Here is a 20,095-nt window from a genome sequence, read left to right as displayed (position 1 = left end):
CCGTTAGATTTCATCCAATGGTCCAAATTAACAAAAAAACCTTCTAACAATTCTTCAGTTATTGCTGGGGATCCTAATCCCGGAGAAAGAGAATGAGCTAGAGAAAGAAAGAAAAATAGGGTATGTGACAAAGCGGGCTGCCCATTAAACTTAATGCATAATGAGCTTGGAATCCAGTACATTTATTTTTCGAAACCTTAAACTCTAGGGATTTTAGCACAAGAAATTAAAGCATACATATAACTAAATCTTAATCCACCCAGGAGGAAGAGAGGAGAAGAATTTGCTGCGTTCATGAAAGTAAGGAATCATTTTCTGCCTAGGTGGCAAGTTGTCTTTGATGATTGGGTGATTCAGAAAATTCTTCGCCCATGAAGTGGTGGCGGGAAATGTGAGTGGGTCCAAAATCTGAATGGACCCAACTTCCTCCAAAACAGGCAGCCAGTAGGAGATCCACCCCAATGCAATGTCCAAATACCCAATGCTCTCCCCTCCGAAAAACTCCTTCCCTTTGATCTCTTCCTCTATCTTTTCCATGGCCTCTATGGCTAATTTCAGTAACCTTTCTTTTTCCTCTCCCAGGGAACACATAGCACCAGCTGAAGCTAACAAAAGCTATTGCAATGAACAGAAAAACAAAACAGATGATATAAAATTACGTAACAGGTGGAATTGGCCGAGCCAGAGAAAATTAAAAAAATAATAATCCAATTAAGTGGTATAGCCATTTGGATGATCCTGCCAAAAAAGTGTACAACTTTTTTTCTATTTGATTTCTTGTTTATTTTTACAATTTTCTGTGTTTATTTTTATTTTTTGAATAATGTTCTCTTTACGCTGATTTTAATAATTGGAACGAAAACTAGGATAAAAAGTAGAAAAATCAGATATTGTGATAAATTTTTTTTTATAGAAATCAGGGGCCCATCATGTGTCCTTCCAGCTGAAAAGCAACCACATAAATTATCAAATTAAAGTCGGTGGCCGGAGACAAAGAAAAATGCTTGTAAAGGTAGCGTAGATTAATGTAGTCTGTTTTGGATTGATTACCTTCTCTTCTCCAAATCTGGCCCAAAATCGGGCTTTGGCTCTTTCATGAGGATCTTGAGGCAGCAATAATGGACTCTGTTTCCATGTCTCGTCGATGTATTCAAGAATAACGTACGATTCAGAGATCGCTTTCTGGCGGTGCACCAGGACGGGAACCTTTTTGTGAACTGGGTTGAGCTCCAAGAGAAGAGAGCTCTTGTTAAAGATGTCTTCTTCCACGTACTCGTAATCAACACCCTTGAGTTTCAGAGCCCACTCAACCCTCATGGAAAATTGGCTAGCCCAAAATCCCAAAAGCTTCACACTATCCTCGCTTGCCATGATCCAGATTTAGCTGTGGTTGCTCTTCTATGTGACCCGCTGGTTCTTATATATATAATTTTTATTTTATTTTATAATTAAAATATTAAAATATTTTATTTTACCATTTTCAAATATTAAATAAGCGGGGCGTGCGTTACCTGCTTTAATCAAGCATCACTCATATAGATATATATTAATGTTGACAGATTGAAGTTGCGTGTACAAATCCTCCATCTACTCTATTGACGTGGGTGCCTTTACCAATCAATTCAACAACAGTGGTCTCCGCTTGTTGAATATATAACTAAATGACTCATCTTTCCAATGAGATAAATTAAATTAAATTTAATAATAATAATATATTAATAGACAGATTGAAGTTGTGTGTACAAATCCTCCATCTACTATATATATAACTTAAATGACTCATCTTCCAAATGAAACAAATTTAATTTAATTTAATAATAATAATATATTAATGAAATCGTTTTACTTCTCAACCAATAAATTGAGAGTAACTTTGTAATTGTAAAGTTACTTTTGTTGGCATCTTAAATGAACATGAATTGGCTCAAAAGAGGAGGCTTAATCTCCTTTCATAGATTAGTTGGGCAAGGAATTTTCCTTACTCCTTCAATATGTGACAAATAGAGTCTTGTTAAGTAAGAGAGGCTTGCATCCTTTTTATATATTACTTAGATGAGAAAGTTTTTTTGCTTTTTCGATGTGAGACAACTGGATAAGCGAATTATTATTGTGAGAGATGTGTACTTAATTTTATTGTATTGGTGTGGGACACTTGTAAGCAAACAAATACATGGAAAATCAAAAAGAGTTTACTCTTAACACTTAATAGTAGCAAAAAAAATGTTTAATATACATGATTAATATTACTAATATATGAAATTGACTTTAATAAAAAAAAATTAATTAATTTAAAAAAAATGTTTATTATATATACAAATTATCTGACATTTTTTTTTATATATAAACCAATTAGTTCTCTCTATATATATAACTAAACCAATTAACTAATTAGTTAACTTAGTTTAATACACTATATGACTACATTATTAATATTTTAACTACATGTATCTAGTATTTTTGCTACATACTATATAAGCATAAATACTATTTATAATATATAAACTATTTAATAAGTTATATATATATACGAGTCGCGCTAATAAGCGAGTCAAGCCCCTCTATGAGTATATTCACGAACTTTAAATAAGCGAGTCTAATTTATATGAGTATGTATCGTTTAATAATCGAATATAATTTTATATTTATAAGTGACTCATTTAATAATCAGTCACGAGCCTAACTTTATCTAGACAATTCCAAACCAGCTCATAGTAAACTTTCTTCGTTTGCCGGCATCGAGTAAAAGTAACTGCGGGAATGGATGTTTAAAATGTATGAGTTTAATAAAATATTCTCGTTTCCATCAAACCACTTATCCAATTCTTCTCATATATTATTGTCATGTCAGCACAAGAAAAGATAAAAAAAATAATTGATAAATTTGAATATATCTCATTTTTCAAAATTGAAATTGGAAATTTGCAACACATGGGCCCTAGGCACAGAGCACACACAAATTGGGCCTGAAAACCGGCCTAGGCGGGCTGCCCATTAACCTTTATGCATAATGCTTAATAAAACCTTTTTTTTTTTTTTTTTTTTTTCACTACTTTAGTGACTTACGGATATTCACACGCTACTAAATGAATTTTAATTTTTTAAATTTTTTTAAAAAAATATTATTAGTAGCGTGTGAATGTTGATACATCACTAATTAATGACGTATAAGTGGCGTGTCAATATTCACACGTTACTAAATGAATTTTAATTTTTTTAAAAAAAGAAATTCATTAATAACGTGTTAATGTTGACGCATCACTAATTAGTGACCGCTAAACATTCACTCGTTGCTAAATGAATTTTAATTTTTTTTTTAAATTCCATAACTGACGTGAGAATGTTTACACGTTACTAAGAATTTTAATTCTTCTACTAATTGGCTGCAAAACAATTTCCCCTTTTAATTTTTTCCCCTCTCTCTCTCTCTCTCCCCCTCTGCTCTGCAACCCCCTTCCTGTTATGAAATTACTCATATTTCCTAAGACCCGTGTGATGCGAAAAATAAGAAGAATGCGGAATAACAAAGATTAAGCAATCACACATGACACAAAGATTTAAGTGGTTCGCCTTAACAAGCCTACATCCATTGGCGGAGACGACCCGGAGAAAATTTACCATCAAAAGATGTAGTACAAAAATAGTAGAAAGAAAATCACTCAGATCCCAAAGCCCCAATACACCAAAATCTCACTATCACACAAGAGAGATTATTCCCAAAATAGAATACAAAAGACAGATGTACAAACTCTTCTTTTGTTGGAACGGATAGCGGCTGATCTCTATTTTTTTCTCTCACTCTGCAGCACCTTTTTCTTCTAATCACTTATTTTTGGTTCCTTCAAAAACTACCAAGAATAAAACACTCTTGCTGCCCTTATACCTCATTCTCTCAAATTCTCTATTTTTTCTCTTCTCTTTGGTGCTTCACGTTTTTGGCACACACCCAAAGGGTCATGCTACAAGCCTTTTATAAGGCACTAAAGTCGGTCAAACAATCACATTCCAACTTGGAGAAATAAACCCAATAAGTGTCTGGCAAGGAATTCTTCTCCCACTCCAAGTAGGATACGTAAGTCCAAAGAAAGTAAGAGGAAAAAGCAGCGGGGCCCACGCTAGGTTCAAGTCACACTCAACAATCTCCATTTTGACTTGAACCCCATTAGGTCTAACAAAACGTGTCTCCTCCGGATGTCTCCGCCTCAACCCCTAAAGGCAATCACACTCCACAAGTGTCCCTCAAGTCCAAGCGCCTCTTGAACTTGAGCATAAGACCTGATTTAGACATTACACCATGCCTCCTTATCTGTCTCGTCTACCGTACAGCTTTCTTTGATGACTCTTTCTTCTTGTAGACCCATCTGCATTCTTTAGCCTTATTTCCCTTGGGTAATTCTGCCGATTCCCAAGCTTTACCTCTTCGTAGTGACTCTACCTCTTTCAGCGTACCATTTTGAACAGACGATGAATCTCTACTACAAGCTGTTAGAGCAAAAGAAACCGTATCCTCAAAGCCATACATCTCTGGTGCCTTTTGATCACGTTTCTCTTTGCCTCTTGCTAAAGAATAAAACTCTTTCCGGTGTTGTGAGTCTCTTGAAGATTCTCCGTCATCACATTCATATGTGAGTGAACACTGTTCATCAAGCTCCACCTTCATGAATTGTTTCTCTTTCTGCACTGTACTTTCAGAAAGATCATCTAAGTTAACAAACTCAGACTTCATTGGTTCCTGCTCTATAACTTCAGGTTCTACACTTGACCCATCCTTGTACATAGCACACTCATTTAAAGTCACATTCTGACTTCTAATGATCTTCCGATTTTGATCATCCCAAAATCGATAACCGAAAGCCTCATCTCCATATCCAATGAAGAAACACTTTCTAGATTTAGCATCTAGTTTACTCTGAGCATCAGACTCATCATGGACATACGAAGCACAACCAAAAACTTTCAGATGTGAAAGATTTACCTCTTTTCCACTTCAAACTTCTTCCGGTAGTCTATAGCTCAAGGGAACAGAAGACCCCTTATTTATCAGGTATGCAGCAGTGCTAACTGCATCAGCCCAGAAAGTCTTTGGTAACCCAGCATACAACATCATACTCCGAGCACGCTCATTGAAGGTCATGTTCATGCGCTCAGCCACGCCATTCTGCTGTGGTGTTCCCGGGATAGTTTTCTCCATTCTAATCTCATTCACTGCACAAAACTGTTTAAACCCCCTGTCTTCATATTCTCCTCCATTGTCTGATCTCAAACGCTTGAGCTTCAAGCCCGTTTCAGTCTCAACCATGGCCTTCCATTTCTTAAAAGTTTCAAATACATCAGATTTACTTTTCAAAAAATAAACTCATACCTTCCTGCTTAAGTCATCAATAAATGTGATGTAATATCGCGAGCCTCCAAGAGATGCCACTGGTGCAGAACCCCACAAATCCGTGTGTACTAGCTCCAGCTTTCCAAGCTTAGGTACTTTGCCAACTTCCACGAAACTCACATTTTTCTGCTTTCCTAGGATGCAGCCTTCACACAAATCAGACTCAACTGACTTTAACCTCGGTAGTTTCCCTTTTGACATAAGTACCTTCATCTCTTTCTCGCTCATGTGCCCAAGCCTTAGGTGCCATAGTTTTGAGTCAGCAGTCGTATCTACAACGGTATCTGTATCTTTGCTGTTCGTGGTCATATAGAGAGTACCCGTCTTATGACCATGAGCAAAAATCCTAACTCCCTTGCTAACCTTTCACTTTCCACCGTAGAAATGAATTGAATGTCCTTCCTCATCAAGCTGTCCCACTGAAATCATATTCTTTTTTAGCTCTGGAACATGCCTGACCTTCTGTAGCTTCCATACTGAGTCACTGTGAACTTTAATGCAAACATCGCCTAAGCCCACAACATCCAACGCCGTTCAGTTAGCCAAATACACCTTCTCGAAATCTCCACCAACATAGTTTTCGAGAATTTCACGGATCGCTGTCGTATGAAAAGATACCCCTGAGTCTAAGACCCAAGAATCAAGGGGACTGTCAACAGATAGAAGTAGGGCATCATATACTTCTTCTGTCACTATGTTTGCATTCTCAGTCTCCTTTCGCAGTTCCCTGCAATTCTTCTTGTAGTGGCCTGTCTTGCCACAGTTCCAACACTCAGGTTGTTGGCTGAATCTGAATTTGCTTCTCCCTTTTCTGGAATTTGATCTGCCTTGACCAGAGTTTTTATCTTGTCCTTTGTCCAGAGTCTCAAGGTTTAAAGCAGCACCAGAACAAGAGGCTTCACCCGCATCTTTTCTGCGAACTTCTTCACTAAGAATCCAATCCCTGACGTCTTCATAGCTCAGTTTACTCTTTTCTACAGAGTTACTCACAGCCATCCTCACTGCTTCCCAACTATTTGGCAAAGATGTCAAAACGATCAACGCGCGAACCTCATCATCAAAATCAATTTCCACCGAGAACAATTGATTTGTGATAGTGTTGAACTCATTGAGATGATGTGCCATCGAAGCCCCTTCCGCTATCTTTAGGTTGAACAATTTCTTCATCAAATGCACCTTGTTATTAGCCGACAATTTTTCATACATACTTGATAAAGCCGCCATTAGACCTGCTATGATCTTCTCCTTTACAACGTTGTGTGCAACTGATTTTGATAGTGATAATCTGATAACTGCTCGAGCTTTACGATCAAGCAGAGCCCACTCGTTATCATCCATGTCGTCAGGTTATTCTTCCAAAAGAGGTTGATGAAGATCCTTCTCATAAAGAATATCTTCAATCTGTACCTTCCAATATCCAAAATCTTTGCCGTCAAATTTCTCGATTCTCATCTTTCCTTCTTCACCTACCATCGCTCCCACTCGAACCAACAGCTTTGATACCAGTTGTTATGAAATTAATCCTATTTTTCAAGACCCGTGAGATGCGAAAAATAAGAAGAATTTAGAATAACAAATATTAGGCAATCACACACGACACAAAGATTTAAGTGGTTCGGCTTAACAAGGCTACATCCACTGGTGGAGACGACCCAAAAAAAATCTACTATCAAAAGATGGAGTACAAAAATAGTAGAAAAAAAATCACTTAAATCCCAAAGCCTCAATACACTAAAATCTCACTATTACATAAGAGAGATTATTCCCAAAATAGAATACAAAAGACAGATGTACAAACTCTTCTTTTGCTGAAACAGATGGCAACTGATCTTTATTTTCTTCTCTCACTCTGTAGCATATTTTTCTTTTAATCACTTGTTTTCGGTTTCTCCAAAAACCACAAAAAAAAAAAATATCCTTACTGCCCTTGTACCTCATTCTCTCAAATTCTCTATTTTTTCTCCTACCTTTAGTACTTCACGTTTTTGGCACACACCCAAAGGCTCATGTTACAAGCCTTTTATAAAGCACTAAAGTCGGTGAAACAATCACATTTCAGCTTGGAGAAATAAACCCAATAAGTATTTGGCAAGGAATTCTTCTCCCACTCCAAGTGGGATACGAAAGTCCAAAGAAAGTAAGAGGAAAAAGCAGCGGGGCCCACGCTAGGTTCAAGTCACACTCAACACCGCCCCACGCAGTACCCCCTGCTCTGCACAGCGCACCCCCCTCTGTCTCTATCTCTCACGAACGCCGGCCTCCTCCACCCAAGCTCCACGCATTCCGGCGGTTAGTTTTCAAGCTACCTAGCCGGCCTCGTCCCACTGGTATGTACAATATTGTTGCTTTGATTTTTTTTTTTTTTGTCCTGCTGGGGTTTGGGTTTTCGTTTGATGATCATCAATTTGAGAGCTTTTTTTTTTTTTTTTTTGCTGGTTTTTTTTTTCTGCTGAGTTTGCGACTTTGAATTTTTTTTTATTTTTTATTTTTTATTTTTTTAATTTTTTTCTACTGGGTTTGGGATTTTTTTTGCTCTTTAATTTTGATTGGGTTTCCAATTTTTGGTTTGATTCTGGGTCGGTTTAATTTTCTTCTTTTGTTTTGTTTTTTCTTTCCTCACTTGGGTTTTCATTTATGGTTGTTTTTCTTATCTGCAGATAGTGAGCTAGGGATTCCGGTGCTTTTGCTGTGTAGTTCCAATTTGATGACAAAATTTTTACGCTCACAGTACTGTGTAACCTTATCTTCGATCTTATCAAGAAGATAATTGTTGTAGAGAGAGAAATTTAAGTGAAAGAGAGAGATGCAGGGATCTGATCTATTGAGTGCTCTAGAGTTTGGGAGAGGAAGTGAAAGAGAGAAGCAGGGGCTGTAGAGATCGAGAGAAAGAGAGACAGTGAAATGGAGAGATATCGAGGGGGCCGGCGAGAGAGAAATGGAAAATAAATTAAATTAATAAATTTTTTAATTAAATTTTTTTTAAAATAAATTATTTATTTTAATAATTTTTTAAACTTTAGTGACGGACAACCCATCACCAATTTTAGTGACGTGTCAGAAATTGACACGTTACTAACTTCTCATTAGTAACTTTCAATTTGTTAAGCCGTCACACACGTTACTAATCACACATCATTAACGGGCCGTTACCAAAAGTAAATATTTTTGTAGCGCGTGTTGGGCCGCAATTATTAAAATGAAATTTGAGCTTACACATAAAGAAAAGTATTAAAATAATAATTAAGTAATTAAATTTACATCTTCTTATAAACTCTAAGATTTTAGAATAACCGATGGTTTAACAAAAAATTCAATACATTTATCTTTCGAAACCTTAGACTCTAGGGATTTTAGCACAAGAAATTAAAGCATACATATAACTAAATCTTAATCCACCCGCGAGGAAGAGAGGACAAGAGTTTGCTGCGTTCAAGAAAATAAAGAACCATTTTCTGCCTAGGTGGCAAGTTGTCCTTGATAATTGGGTGATTCAGAAAATTCTTCGCCCATGAAGTGGTGGCGGGAAATGTGAGTGGGTCCAAAATCTGCATGGACCCAACTTCCTCCCAAACAGGCAGCCAGTAGGAGATCCACCCTAATGCAATGTCCAAATACCCAATGCTCTCCCCTCCGAAAAACTCCTTCCCTTTGATCTCTTCCTCTATCTTTTCCATGGCCTCTATTGCTAATTTCAGTGCCTTTTCTTTTTCCTCTCCCAGGGAACACAAAGCATTATATGCAGCTTCCAAAAGCTATTCCAATGAACAGAAAAACAAAAAAGATGATATAAAATTATGTAACAGGTGGAATTGGCCGAGCCAGAGAAAATTACAAAAAATAATAATCTAATTAGGTGATATAGCCATTTGGATGATGCTGCCAAAAAAGTGTATTTCTTGTTTATTTTTACAATTTTCTCTTTTTATTTTCTTAATAATTTTCTCTTTACGCTGATTTTAATAATTGGAACGAAAACTAAGATAAAAAGTAAAAAGTAGAAAAAAAAACTAGGGTTAAATACTAAATACTCCCTAGAGTTTCACAACTTTATTTTTTTTTTCTTCCTAAGGTTTGATTTTTATCACAAGAGGTCCCTGTGGTTTTGATAATATACCAAATTAGTCCTTCTGTCAGTTGACCGTTAGTTGACTTAACGGAATTTCACGTTGACCAATCAGATGTTGACACGTGGCACCTACTTAATTTTTTTTTAATTAAAAGAAAAAGGATTTTTTTTTTTTTTTTTTTTAAAAAAAAAAACGAAAAAAAGGCAGTGGTCGAGCCACCCCCTTGGCCATTTGGGGGTGGCTGGCCATGGGGGTCGCCTGGCCGCCCCCATTTGGCCGGATGGGGGTGGCCGAGCCACCCCCTTGGAGCCAAGGGGGTGGCGGCTAGATGGGGGTGGCCAGGCGACCCCCATGGCCAAAGGGGGTGGCCGAGCCACCCCCTTGGTGCCCAAGGGGGTAGCCAGAACCACCCCCAGTGGGTACTGGGGGTGGCTCAGCCACCCCCATGGAGCCTAGGGTGTGGCCGAAACCACCCCCAATGGTGGTTGGGGGTGGTTTCGGCCACCCCCTTGGCTCCAACGAGCCACCCACAGTACCCACTGGGGGTTAGGATTGGGCACGGGTCGGGGTGGGGCGGGTATCGGGTTTTTTCCCACCCGCCCCGCACCTTGCGGGTTTGGGATTTTCCAACCCGCCACCCGAGCCCAATGACCAAGATCCGCACAGGTCGGGTATTTGCGGTGTGGGTTAAATAGGTGCATGTTTTGCGGGTCGGATCGGGTTTGAGAGATCGAGAGGGGAGAGTGAGAGATCGAGAGGCGAGAGTGACTAAGTGAGATGAGAGATCGAGAGCCGACTGCCAAGAGGATCAAGAGGCGAGAGTGACTGAGTGAGATGAGAGATCAAGAGCCTTCAAGGTGCTGAGTATCACAAACTAGAAAGCTGCTTCTTCAAGATGAGATGATGGGCTGCTGGATGACAGCCTTACGTGGTAATGGATGACAGCTCAAGTTGGTGATGATAATTCTAAAAGGCTAGAAATAAAAGGAGCTTTGTACCAATCTCCTAGAAAAAAGAGCTTTGCAGCTCAAGTTGGTGATAAGATTTCTATGGTTAGGATTTAAAGCAAATGATCCAAAGGCTAGAAATAAAAAGGAGCTTTGTACCTATTTTCTAGAAAAAAAAGCTTTGCTACGACTTTTACTGGGCAACTCTTCAAAGCCTTCTTCTTCTTGTTTTTCTTCTTCTTCATCTAGTGGATCTGTGCTATGAATTCCACCATTGCCTCCAAATCAACATTTCTTATTTCTGATTTCTGATGAGAGATCGAGAGCCTTCAAGGTGTTGACCGTGGCATCGTGCAGTGCGGCTGTCGAGCTGTGTTGAGTGTTGAGAACTTGAGTGCTGGGTGCCGAAATCGAATGGGTTATGGGTAAGTCTAGGGTTTTCTTTTGTGTTTTAGGACTTGTGGGTAGGAGCGGGTACCCGCATAGGAAATTTTAGTAAACCCGAAACCCACCTCCGCCCCGCACGGGTTGGATATTCTCAACCCGAACCCGCGAAAATAAACATTAAACCCGCACGGGCCGGGGCAGGCCGGGTCAGTTCTGCGGGTTGGGAGGGTTTTTGCACCCCTTTGGGCACCAAAGGGGTGGCTCGGCCACAGAGCCACCCCCTTGGAGCCAAGGTGGTGGTCAAGGCAACCCCATCCGGCCAGATGGGAGGCACCCTCAATTTTTTTTCCTTTTCTTTTTGTTTTTTTTTGTTTTTTTTTTTTAAAAAAAATATACATTTTTTTTATTTTTAAAAAATTAAACATGTGCCACGTGTCAACATTTGATTGGTCCACACGAAATTTTGTTAAGTTAACTAAAATGACTAATTTGGTCTATTATCAAAACTACAAAGACTTTCAGTGATAAAAATCAAATCCTAAAAAATAAAAAAATAAAAAAGATTGTGAAATTCAGGAGTATTTAGTATTTAACTCTAAAAACTAAGATAAAAAGTGAAAAGTAAAAACAAAATTCCAAGTTTTGGGCCCATCATGTGTCCTTTCAGCGAAAAAGCAACCACATAAATTATCAAAGTAGGTGGCCGGAGACAAAGAAAAATGCTTGTAAAAGTAGCGTAGATTAATGTAGTGTGTTTTGGATTGATTACCTTCTCTACTCCAAATCTGGCCCAAAATCGGGCTTTGGCTCTTTCATGAGGATCTTGAGGCAGCAATACTGGACTCTGTTTCCATGTCTCGTCGATGTATTCAAGAATAACGTACGATTCAGAGATCACTTTCTGGCGGTGTACCAGGACGGGAACCTTTTTGTGAACTGGGTTGAGCTCCAAGAGAAGAGAGCTCTTGTTAAAGATGTCTTCCTCCACGTACTCGTAATCAACACCCTTGAGTTTCAGAGCCCACTCAACCCTCCTGGAATATGGGCTAGCCCAAAATCCCAAAAGCTTCACAGTATCCTCGCTTGCCATGATCAGATTTAGCTGTGGTTGCTCTTCTCTGTGACCGCTGGTTCTTATATATATATAATGTTGACAGATTGAAGTTGCGTGTACAAATCTTCCATCTACTCTGTTGACGTGGGTGCCTTGACCAATCAATTCAACAAGAGTGGTCTCCGCTAAGCGGCGGATATACCTACTTGAAAATTCTTTTAAGTACTTTCAAGTGAAAATTTTGAGGTCGCCCTGGTAAAAAAATAAAATTCAATTTCAATCTCTAATACCTACTTTTCTTTCCTTTCTTTTTTCTTGAGTTGGCCGGGTAGATTTTAGAAGAAAGGGAGAAGATGAATAGAGGATTCGGGAGGTGAAGTGTTAAGCGTGAGTTGAAAACCAAGCACGCAGTTGAAGGCCACGTGTGAGACAAAGAATGGCTTGGAAAAGTAGTGGAATGCATCTGACATCCATTATAAGAGAAGCAGAAGCTGCCTAATTTTGTAAATAGAAAGTTAGAAAATAGTGAGTTTGGTTAGTTGATTGTAATTGGGCTAAGCGGAATGGGTTGTTAGAAAATTGGTTAACCCATTTGCTTTATTAAATCTGCAGAAAATTCACCCACTAAAAATTTCCAACAATCAAAATCACTCCTCCACCTTCTATTGCCAAAAAATCAAAACCCCAACACTGTTGATCATTTACACAGAACCACCGAGCTCCAAAAATCAAACTCACCCAATGAAATTTCTCTAATCCACTCAATGTTTAGTTTATGCTATTAAGAAAAAAATCAAATAAAAAGTACATGTAATTTCAAAAAAAAAAAAAAATTAACCATATCTTATGCAACTATTTTACTAGTAACGGTAAAGTGAATGTCTACATGCAAAAGCTAATTATTATTTTTATTTATTTCCTCATTAAAAAAAAACTTATTAATACCGCCTTTACAATAATTGAATCCTAACTATGCCACTGGCTCCGCTTGTTTTATAATTTCTTTTGATATTAGTTTTGTATTGAGTTTCGGAAGAGATAAGAGCGCCGTCCGCAAACCTTTTGTTTTGTGGTCCGGCCCAAGAGTGAAGAATAGCTTGGGGTGAAAAAAAATAAAGAGACCAATTGTGATCTTATCCCATAGTAGATAGTGAGATTTGGGTTTATTAAGGTTTTGGATTTTGAGTGATTATTATTATTATTTTTGAATTTCATATTTGATAATGAATTTCTTTGTGATTGTCTTCGGTGGAACATACCTTGTAAAATGCAAACGATGGAAGTGACTCTAATATCATGTTAAATATATTGTTGAATATATTGGAGCGGAAGGAAACAATAGACTACATTGTATTGATAATGATTGATTGATGTGATTACAGAGGCCTCTATAAATAGAGAGGCTATGAGTAATAAGTAAGAAACCCTAGAGAAGACAATAATATAAAATATTCTAACAAAATCGAATCTTGATTTCTCATTAAACTCTTGTATATATATATATATATATATATATATATATGTTGAAACAATATGAATCTGAGCTTAAATTCTCATGATGAGATGTAGGGTCTGTTTGACACGTTATTAAGTTCTCTTTAGTAACTTTCAATTTGTTAACCTGTCACACACATTGCTAACTACACGTCACTAACGGGCCGTTAACAAAAGTAAAGATTTTTTTAGTGCGTGTTGAGCCACAACTATTAAAAGAGAGTTTGATCCCACACATGAAGGAGAATATTAAAGTAATGATTAAATGATTAAATTTGCATATTCTTATAAACTTTAAACTTTTAGAATAACTGATGATTTAATAAGGAATCCATTACATTTATTTTTCGAAACCTTAGACTCTAGGGATTTTAGCACAAGAAATTAAAGCATACATATAACTAAATCTTAATCCACCCACGAGGAAGAGAGGACAAGAATTTGCTGCGTTCATGAAAATAAAGAATCATTTTCTGCCTAGGTGGCAAGTTGTCCTTGATAATTGGGTGATTCAGAAAATTCTTCGCCCATGAAGTGGTGGCGGGAAATGTGAGTGGGTCCAAAATCTGAATGGACCCAACTTCCTCCCAAACAGGCAGCCAGTAGGAGATCCACCCCAATGCAATGTCCAGATACCCAATGCTCTCCCCTCCGAAAAACTCCTTCCCTTTGATCTCTTCCTCTATCTTTTCCATGGCCTCTATTGCTAATTTCAGTGCCCTTTCTTTTTCCTCTCCCAGGGAACACAAAGCATTCCATGCAGCTTCGAAAAGCTATTCCAATGAACAGAAAAACAAAAAAAGATGATATAAAATTATGTAATAGGTGGAATTGGCCGAGCCAGAGAAAATTAAAAAATAAAAATAAAAATAATCCAATTAAATGATATACCCATTTGGATGATGCTGCCAAAAAAGTGTATTTCTTGTTTATTTTTACAATTTTCTCTTTTTATTTTTATTTTCTTAATAATTTTCTCTTTACGCTGATTTTAATAATTGGAACGAAAACTAAGATAAAAAGTAGAAAAATCAGATATTGTGATAATTTTTGTTACAGAAATCAGGGCCAATCATGTGTCCTTCCAGCTAAAAAGCAACCACATAAATTATCAAATTAAAGTAGGTGGCCGGAGACAAAGAAAAATGCTTGTAAAAGTAGCGTAGATTAATGTAGTCTGTTTTGGATTGATTACCTTCTCTTCTCCAAATCTGGCCCAAAATCGGGCTTTGGCTCTTTCGTGAGGATCTTGAGGCAGCAATAATGGACTCTGTTTCCATGTCTCGTCGATGTATTCAAGAATAACGTACGATTCAGAGATTACTTTCTGGCGGTGCACCAGGACGGGAACCTTTTTGTGAACTGGGTTGAGCTCCAAGAGAAGAGAGCTCTTGTTAAAGATGTCTTCTTCCACGTACTCGTAATCAACACCCTTGAGTTTCAGAGCCCACTCAACCCTTATGGAAAATGGGCTAGCCCAAAATCCCAAAAGCTTCACAGTATCCTCGCTTGCCATGATCAGACTTAGCTGTGGTTGCTCTTCTCTGTGACCCGCTGGTTCTTATATATATATATATATATATATATAATGTTGACAGATTGAAGTTGCGTGTACAAATCCTCCATCTACTCTATTGACGTGGGTGCCTTGACCAATCAATTCAATAAGAGTGGGCTCCGCTCAGCGGCAGATATAAGGGGGCGACCCAGGGGCGCCAATTTTTTTTTTTTTTTTTTTTTTTAAAAAAAAAAGTATTTTCAAGTTAAAATTTCGAGGGTACCCCTGGTAAAAAAAAAAAAAAAAAAAAATCAATTTCTACTCTCAATGATCCAGGCAATCCGCTAAACAAAAGAAAATGATAATAATAATTTTACCCTAAGTTCCTAACCCAACAGTCATAAAGTCACCAAGGAAAAGAGAAAAACCTCCAACAACGTCCAATGATTGACTCTGTAAGTAATCTCAGCTTCTCTCTTTCGTTCTCTACCCTTGCTTTTTTTTTTTTCCACTCTTTTTCTCACTTTTCTCTCACCGTTTCCTTCCCCTCTTTCTCAAAACCTGTCTCTCAGTCTCTAATACCCACTTTTCTTTCTTTTCTTTTTTCCTGAATTGACCGGGTAGATTTTAGAAGAAAGGGAGAAGATGAATAGAGGATTCGAGAGGTGAAGTGTCAAGCGTGAGTTGAAAACCAAGCACATAGTTCAAGGCCACGTGTGAGACAAAGAATGGCTTGGAAAAGTAGTGGAAAGTTGCCTAATTTTGAAAATAGAAAGTTAGAAGATAGTGAGTTTGGTTAGTTGATTATAATTGGGCTAAGCGGAATGGGTTGTTAGAAAATTGGTTAACCCATTTGCTTTATAAATTCTGCAGAAAATTCACCCGCTAAAAATTTCCAACAATCAAAATCACTCCTCCACCTTCCATTGCCAAAAAATCAAAACCCCAACACTGTTGATCAATTACACAGAACCACCGAGCTCCAATAATCAAACCCACCCAATGAAATTTCTCTAATCAACTCAATGTTTAGTTATGTTGTTAGGAAAAAAATCAAGTACAAAGTACATGCAATTTCAAAAAAAAAAAAAAATTAACCACATCTTATGCAATTATTTTACTAGTAATGGTAAAGTGAATGTCTACATGCAAAATCTAATTATTATTTTTATTTATTTCCTCATTAAAAATAAAAATAAACTTATTAATACTGCCCCTACAAGAATTGAATCCTAACTCCGTCTCTAGCTCCACTTGTTTTATAATTTCTTTTGATATTGGTTTTGTATTGAGTTTCGGAAGAGATAAGAGCGCCGTCCGCAAACCTTTTGTTTTGTGGTGCAGCCCAAGAGTGAAAAGAATAGCTTGGGGTGGAAAAAAAATAAAGAGACCAATTGTGATCTTATCCCATGAAAGATAGTGAGATTTGGGTTTTATTAAAGTTTTGGATTTTGAGTGATTTTTATTATTATTATTATTTTTGAATTTCATATTTGATAATGAATTTCTTTGTAATTGTCTTCGGTGGAACGTACCTTGTAAAAGGCAAACGATGGAAGTGACTCTAATACCATATTAAATATATTGGAACGGAAGCATGAGAGAGAGAGCGGAAGGAAACAATGGACTATATTATATTGATAATGATTGATTGCTGTGATTACAGAGACCTCTATAAATATAGAGGTTATGAGTAATAAGCAAAAAACCCTAAGTAAGGAATAAACCCTATGAAAGATAATAATATAAAATATTCTAACAAGATCGGATCTTGATTTCTCATTAAACTCTTGTACTATATATATATATGAAACTGAGCTTAAATTCTCATGATGAGATGTAGGGTCTGTTTAGGTGTGCGTTTGAAAAGCTTAAAAGTGCGTTTAACACAAAAAAAATCTATTTGAAGTAAAAATATTTATTTGATAAAAAATACTGAAAGCGCTATTAAGGGTTAAAAAGCTTAAAAATAACTAAAACATACTTTTGATAAAAACTTAAAAATAAAACTTTTACCAAAAAAATAATTTTTTAAATTTTTAAATACAATTTCATACATGCTCTTCCAGTGGTTAATTTGTTGTGTAACCCGCTAGTCCTTATATAATGGTCGTCCCTGACTACACTTTGAAACTTGCTCTAACGAGGGATGACTCCTGCGAAACGTGTGCATAGTGCATGGGTTCTAGAAGATCTAGTCTTCTAGAAGAGGGTCGGGGTCGCAGTGAGCACAATTCCCTCGCCCCAACAACCGAACAAAGGAGTGGGCCGAGTGGCCACGCCCACGATAGAACAAAAGGGATGCATGGTTACAACTTACGCTGTTTATAATTATAGCACACCCAAACCTCAACTTGGCTCTTATGCGGTGAAGGGATAGTTTCCTAATTTCCTCTCTCAATCAGTTTTTTTTTTTTTGAAAAAATATAAAAAAGCCCCTTAAAGCTATAATTTAAGTTCTGAGCATAAAACTACATTCCAATGGCTGATTAGTTAATCTACAAATCCTTGGTGGATATTTTTTTCTGCATCCTTCGTCATGCTTCACTATCTCCATGTGACTGCCTCTTGGGAAGGTAGTATGTACGTAATAACCACCGGTTACCGGTTGGTAGTCGATTATTTGGATTAGTAATCGGGTCTTTAAAAAATTAGATATTTTTGGCCTATTTTGGGTATTTGGCCTACTTTTTGGGCTTAATTTAACTTCTTCTTTTTTTTGGCTTTTTTTAAAAAAAAAAACAATTAGAACGTATTTGGCCCAATAAGCTAGACTTTATTGTGGTTGTTTAAAAAAAAAAAAAAAAAAAAACCTAAAGTGATTGTTATATATATATATATATATATATATATATATAACCGGTTACGGGTTATAACCGGGTATATATAAATGCAAAACCTGGTAACCGGACCGGTAGGACCAGTTACTAGTTATTTCCAACTGCTTTTAAAAGGGGTTGGCCGGTTAGCCAATAATCAGTTGGTGATAACCAGCCGGATTTACACCCATACTTTTCACTACTCTTATTAAACTACCATATATTTCAAAAGCTTAAATTAATAAAAAAAATTATTAATTTGATCATCTTCCTCAAGAAGCAGAGCTATAGGCCACTAGTTTTGCGAATTGCAGCAAGTGCCAGGAATGCAGTGATGCAGTTTCTTTTTCTTTTTTTTCTTTTTTCAACGCGCAATAATAGCAAAGTGTTATTGATAATAATCTTTGGCAAATGGGACGTTCAAGTGGCTCTTTTTTTTCTTTTTTCAACGCGCAATAATAGCAAAGTGTTATTGATAATAATCTTTGGCAAATAGGACGTTAAAGTGGCTGGTTCTTATATATATATATATATATAATGTTGACAGATTGAAGTTGCGTGTACAAATCTTCCATCTACTCTGTTGACGTGAGTCCCTTGACCAATCAATTCAACAAGAGTGGGCTCCGCTAAGCGGCGGATATATAGGCTATGTTTGCGAACAGGCCGGGCCGGCACTGTAGCTGGAACGGCACTGTTCCAGCTACAGTGTCAGCAGCAAAAATTGACTTTTACCTTTTTTTTTTTTTTTTTTTTTTTTTTAATAAAGCAAAATATTAAAAAAAAAAAGAAAAAATGAGGAGAAAGGGGCGGTGTTCCAGCCACCCCTTGGCCAAAATGGGGTGGTCGGACCACCCCATTTTTGGCCAAGGGGGTGGCTCCCTGGCCGATCTGGGGGTGGTTGAACCACCCCCATGGCCAAGGGGTGGTCCGGCCACCCCCTTGGCCAAAAAAAAAAAAGAAAAAAAAAAGACTGGGTGCATTTGGGGGTGGTCCGGCCACCCCAAATGCACCCAGTCCGCATTTTTTTTTTTTTTTTTGGCCAAGGGGGTGGCTGGCCGGACCACCCCCTTGGCCATGGGGGTGGTTGAACCACCCCCAGATCGGCCAGAGCCACCCCCTTGGCCAAAAATGGGGTGGTCCGGCCACCCCATTTTGGCCAAGGGGTGGCTGGAACACCACCACTTTCTCCTCATTTTTTTTTTTTTTAATATTTTGCTTTATTAAAAAAAAAAAGGAAAAAAAAAGAGCAAAAAGTCAATTTTTGCTGCTGGCACTGTAGCTGGAACAGTGCCCCTTGGCCAAAATGGGGTGGCCGGACCACCCCCAAATGCACCCAGTCCGCATTTTTTTTTTTTTTTTGGCCAAGGGGGTGGCTGGCCGGACCACCCCCTTGGCCATGGGGGTGGTTGAACCACCCCCAGATCGGCCAGAGCCACCCCCTTGGCCAAAAATGGGGTGGTCCGGCCACCCCATTTTGGCCAAGGGGTGGCTGGAACACCACCACTTTCTCCTCATTTTTTTTTTTTTTAATATTTTGCTTTATTAAAAAAAAAAAGGAAAAAAAAAGAGCAAAAAGTCAATTTTTGCTGCTGGCACTGTAGCTGGAACAGTGCCGTTCCAGCTACAGTGCCAGCCCGGCCTGTTCGCAAACATAGCCATAGGGGGCGACCCAGGGCGGGCGCCCCTGGTAAAAAAAAATTTAAAAAAATTTCTTAAGTATTTTTAAGTCAAAATTTTGAGGTCGCCCTGGTAAAAAAATAAAATTCAATTTCTACTCTCAACGATTCAGGCAATACGCTAAACAAAAGAAAAATAAATAAATAATAAATAAATAATTTTACCCTAAGTTTCTAACCCAACAGTCAGACAGTCACCAAGGAGAAGAGAAAAACCTTCAACGATGTCCAATGATTGATTCTGTGAGTAATCTCAGCTTCTCTCTTTCGTTCTCTACTCTTGCTTTTTTTCCCCCCTCTTTTTCTCACTTTTCTCTCACCGTTTCCTTCCCCTTTTTCTCAAAACCTGTCTCTCAGTCTCTAATACCCACTTTTCTTTCCTTTCTTTTTTCCTAAGTTGACCAGGTAGATTATAGAAGAAAGAGAGAAGATGAATAGAGGATTCGAGAGGTGAAGTGTTAAGCGTGAGTTGAAAACCAAGCATGCAGTTCAGGGCCACGTGTGAGACAAAAAATGGCTTGGAAAAGTAGTGGAATGCATCTGGCATCCATTCTAAGAGAAACTGTCTAATTTTATAAATAGAAAGTTAGAAAATAGAGAGTTTGGTTAGCTGATTATAATTGGGCTAAGAGGCATGAGTTGTTAGAAAATTGGTTAACCCATTTGCTTTATAAAATCTGCAGAAAATTCACCCACTAAAAATTTCTAACAATCAAAATCACTCGTCCACCTTCCATTGCCAAAAAATCAAAACCCCAATATTGTTAATC

The 20,095-nt window shown here is 37.7% G+C and overlaps 3 protein-coding genes across 3 annotated transcripts; all 3 read right to left on the bottom strand.

The window, feature by feature from the left end:
* Nucleotides 1-108: 108 nt before the first annotated feature.
* Nucleotides 109-1,372, bottom strand: LOC132179336 (glutathione S-transferase U8-like). Its single transcript, XM_088515215.1, has 2 exons — nt 1,051-1,372; nt 109-615 (listed from the first exon to the last, which is right to left on the bottom strand). The coding sequence occupies exons 1-2, from the start codon at nt 1,369-1,371 to the stop codon at nt 244-246; spliced, it is 693 nt and encodes a 230-aa protein (XP_088371341.1). The 5' UTR covers nt 1,372; the 3' UTR covers nt 109-243.
* A 7,273-nt stretch (nt 1,373-8,645) lies between these two features.
* LOC132178781 (putative glutathione S-transferase) lies at nt 8,646-12,199 on the bottom strand. The gene is made up of 2 exons (XM_059591332.2): nt 11,551-12,199; nt 8,646-9,132 (listed from the first exon to the last, which is right to left on the bottom strand). Exons 1-2 carry the CDS (start codon nt 11,869-11,871, stop codon nt 8,761-8,763), a joined length of 693 nt encoding a protein of 230 aa, XP_059447315.2. The 5' UTR covers nt 11,872-12,199; the 3' UTR covers nt 8,646-8,760.
* Nucleotides 12,200-13,603: 1,404 nt separating this feature from the next.
* On the bottom strand, nt 13,604-14,863 carry LOC132179022 (putative glutathione S-transferase). The gene is made up of 2 exons (XM_059591635.2): nt 14,525-14,863; nt 13,604-14,102 (listed from the first exon to the last, which is right to left on the bottom strand). Exons 1-2 carry the CDS (start codon nt 14,843-14,845, stop codon nt 13,731-13,733), a joined length of 693 nt encoding a protein of 230 aa, XP_059447618.1. The 5' UTR covers nt 14,846-14,863; the 3' UTR covers nt 13,604-13,730.
* Between the last annotated feature and the right edge of the window lie 5,232 nt (nt 14,864-20,095).

The sequence above is a fragment of the Corylus avellana genome, chromosome 4 (assembly GCF_965113065.1).
Source record: "Corylus avellana chromosome 4, dhCorAvel1.hap1.2, whole genome shotgun sequence".
NCBI lineage: Eukaryota > Viridiplantae > Streptophyta > Magnoliopsida > Fagales > Betulaceae > Corylus > Corylus avellana.
This window is presented reverse-complemented; position numbering and strand designations above follow the sequence as displayed.

What these genes read in the sequence shown, in the direction of transcription:
- LOC132179336 (XM_088515215.1), bottom strand. Translation starts at nt 1,371, where the DNA reads ATGGCAAGCGAGGATAGTGTGAAGCTTTTGGGATTTTGGGCTAGCCAA. An exon ending in CCAGATTTGGAGAAGAGAAG is followed by an intron (nt 616 to 1,050) that starts GTAATCAATCCA and finishes TCATTGCAATAG; the next exon opens with CTTTTGTTAGCTTCAGCTGG.
- LOC132178781 (XM_059591332.2), bottom strand. Translation starts at nt 11,871, where the DNA reads ATGGCAAGCGAGGATACTGTGAAGCTTTTGGGATTTTGGGCTAGCCCA. An exon ending in CCAGATTTGGAGTAGAGAAG is followed by an intron (nt 9,133 to 11,550) that starts GTAATCAATCCA and finishes TCATTGGAATAG; the next exon opens with CTTTTGGAAGCTGCATATAA.
- LOC132179022 (XM_059591635.2), bottom strand. Translation starts at nt 14,845, where the DNA reads ATGGCAAGCGAGGATACTGTGAAGCTTTTGGGATTTTGGGCTAGCCCA. An exon ending in CCAGATTTGGAGAAGAGAAG is followed by an intron (nt 14,103 to 14,524) that starts GTAATCAATCCA and finishes TCATTGGAATAG; the next exon opens with CTTTTCGAAGCTGCATGGAA.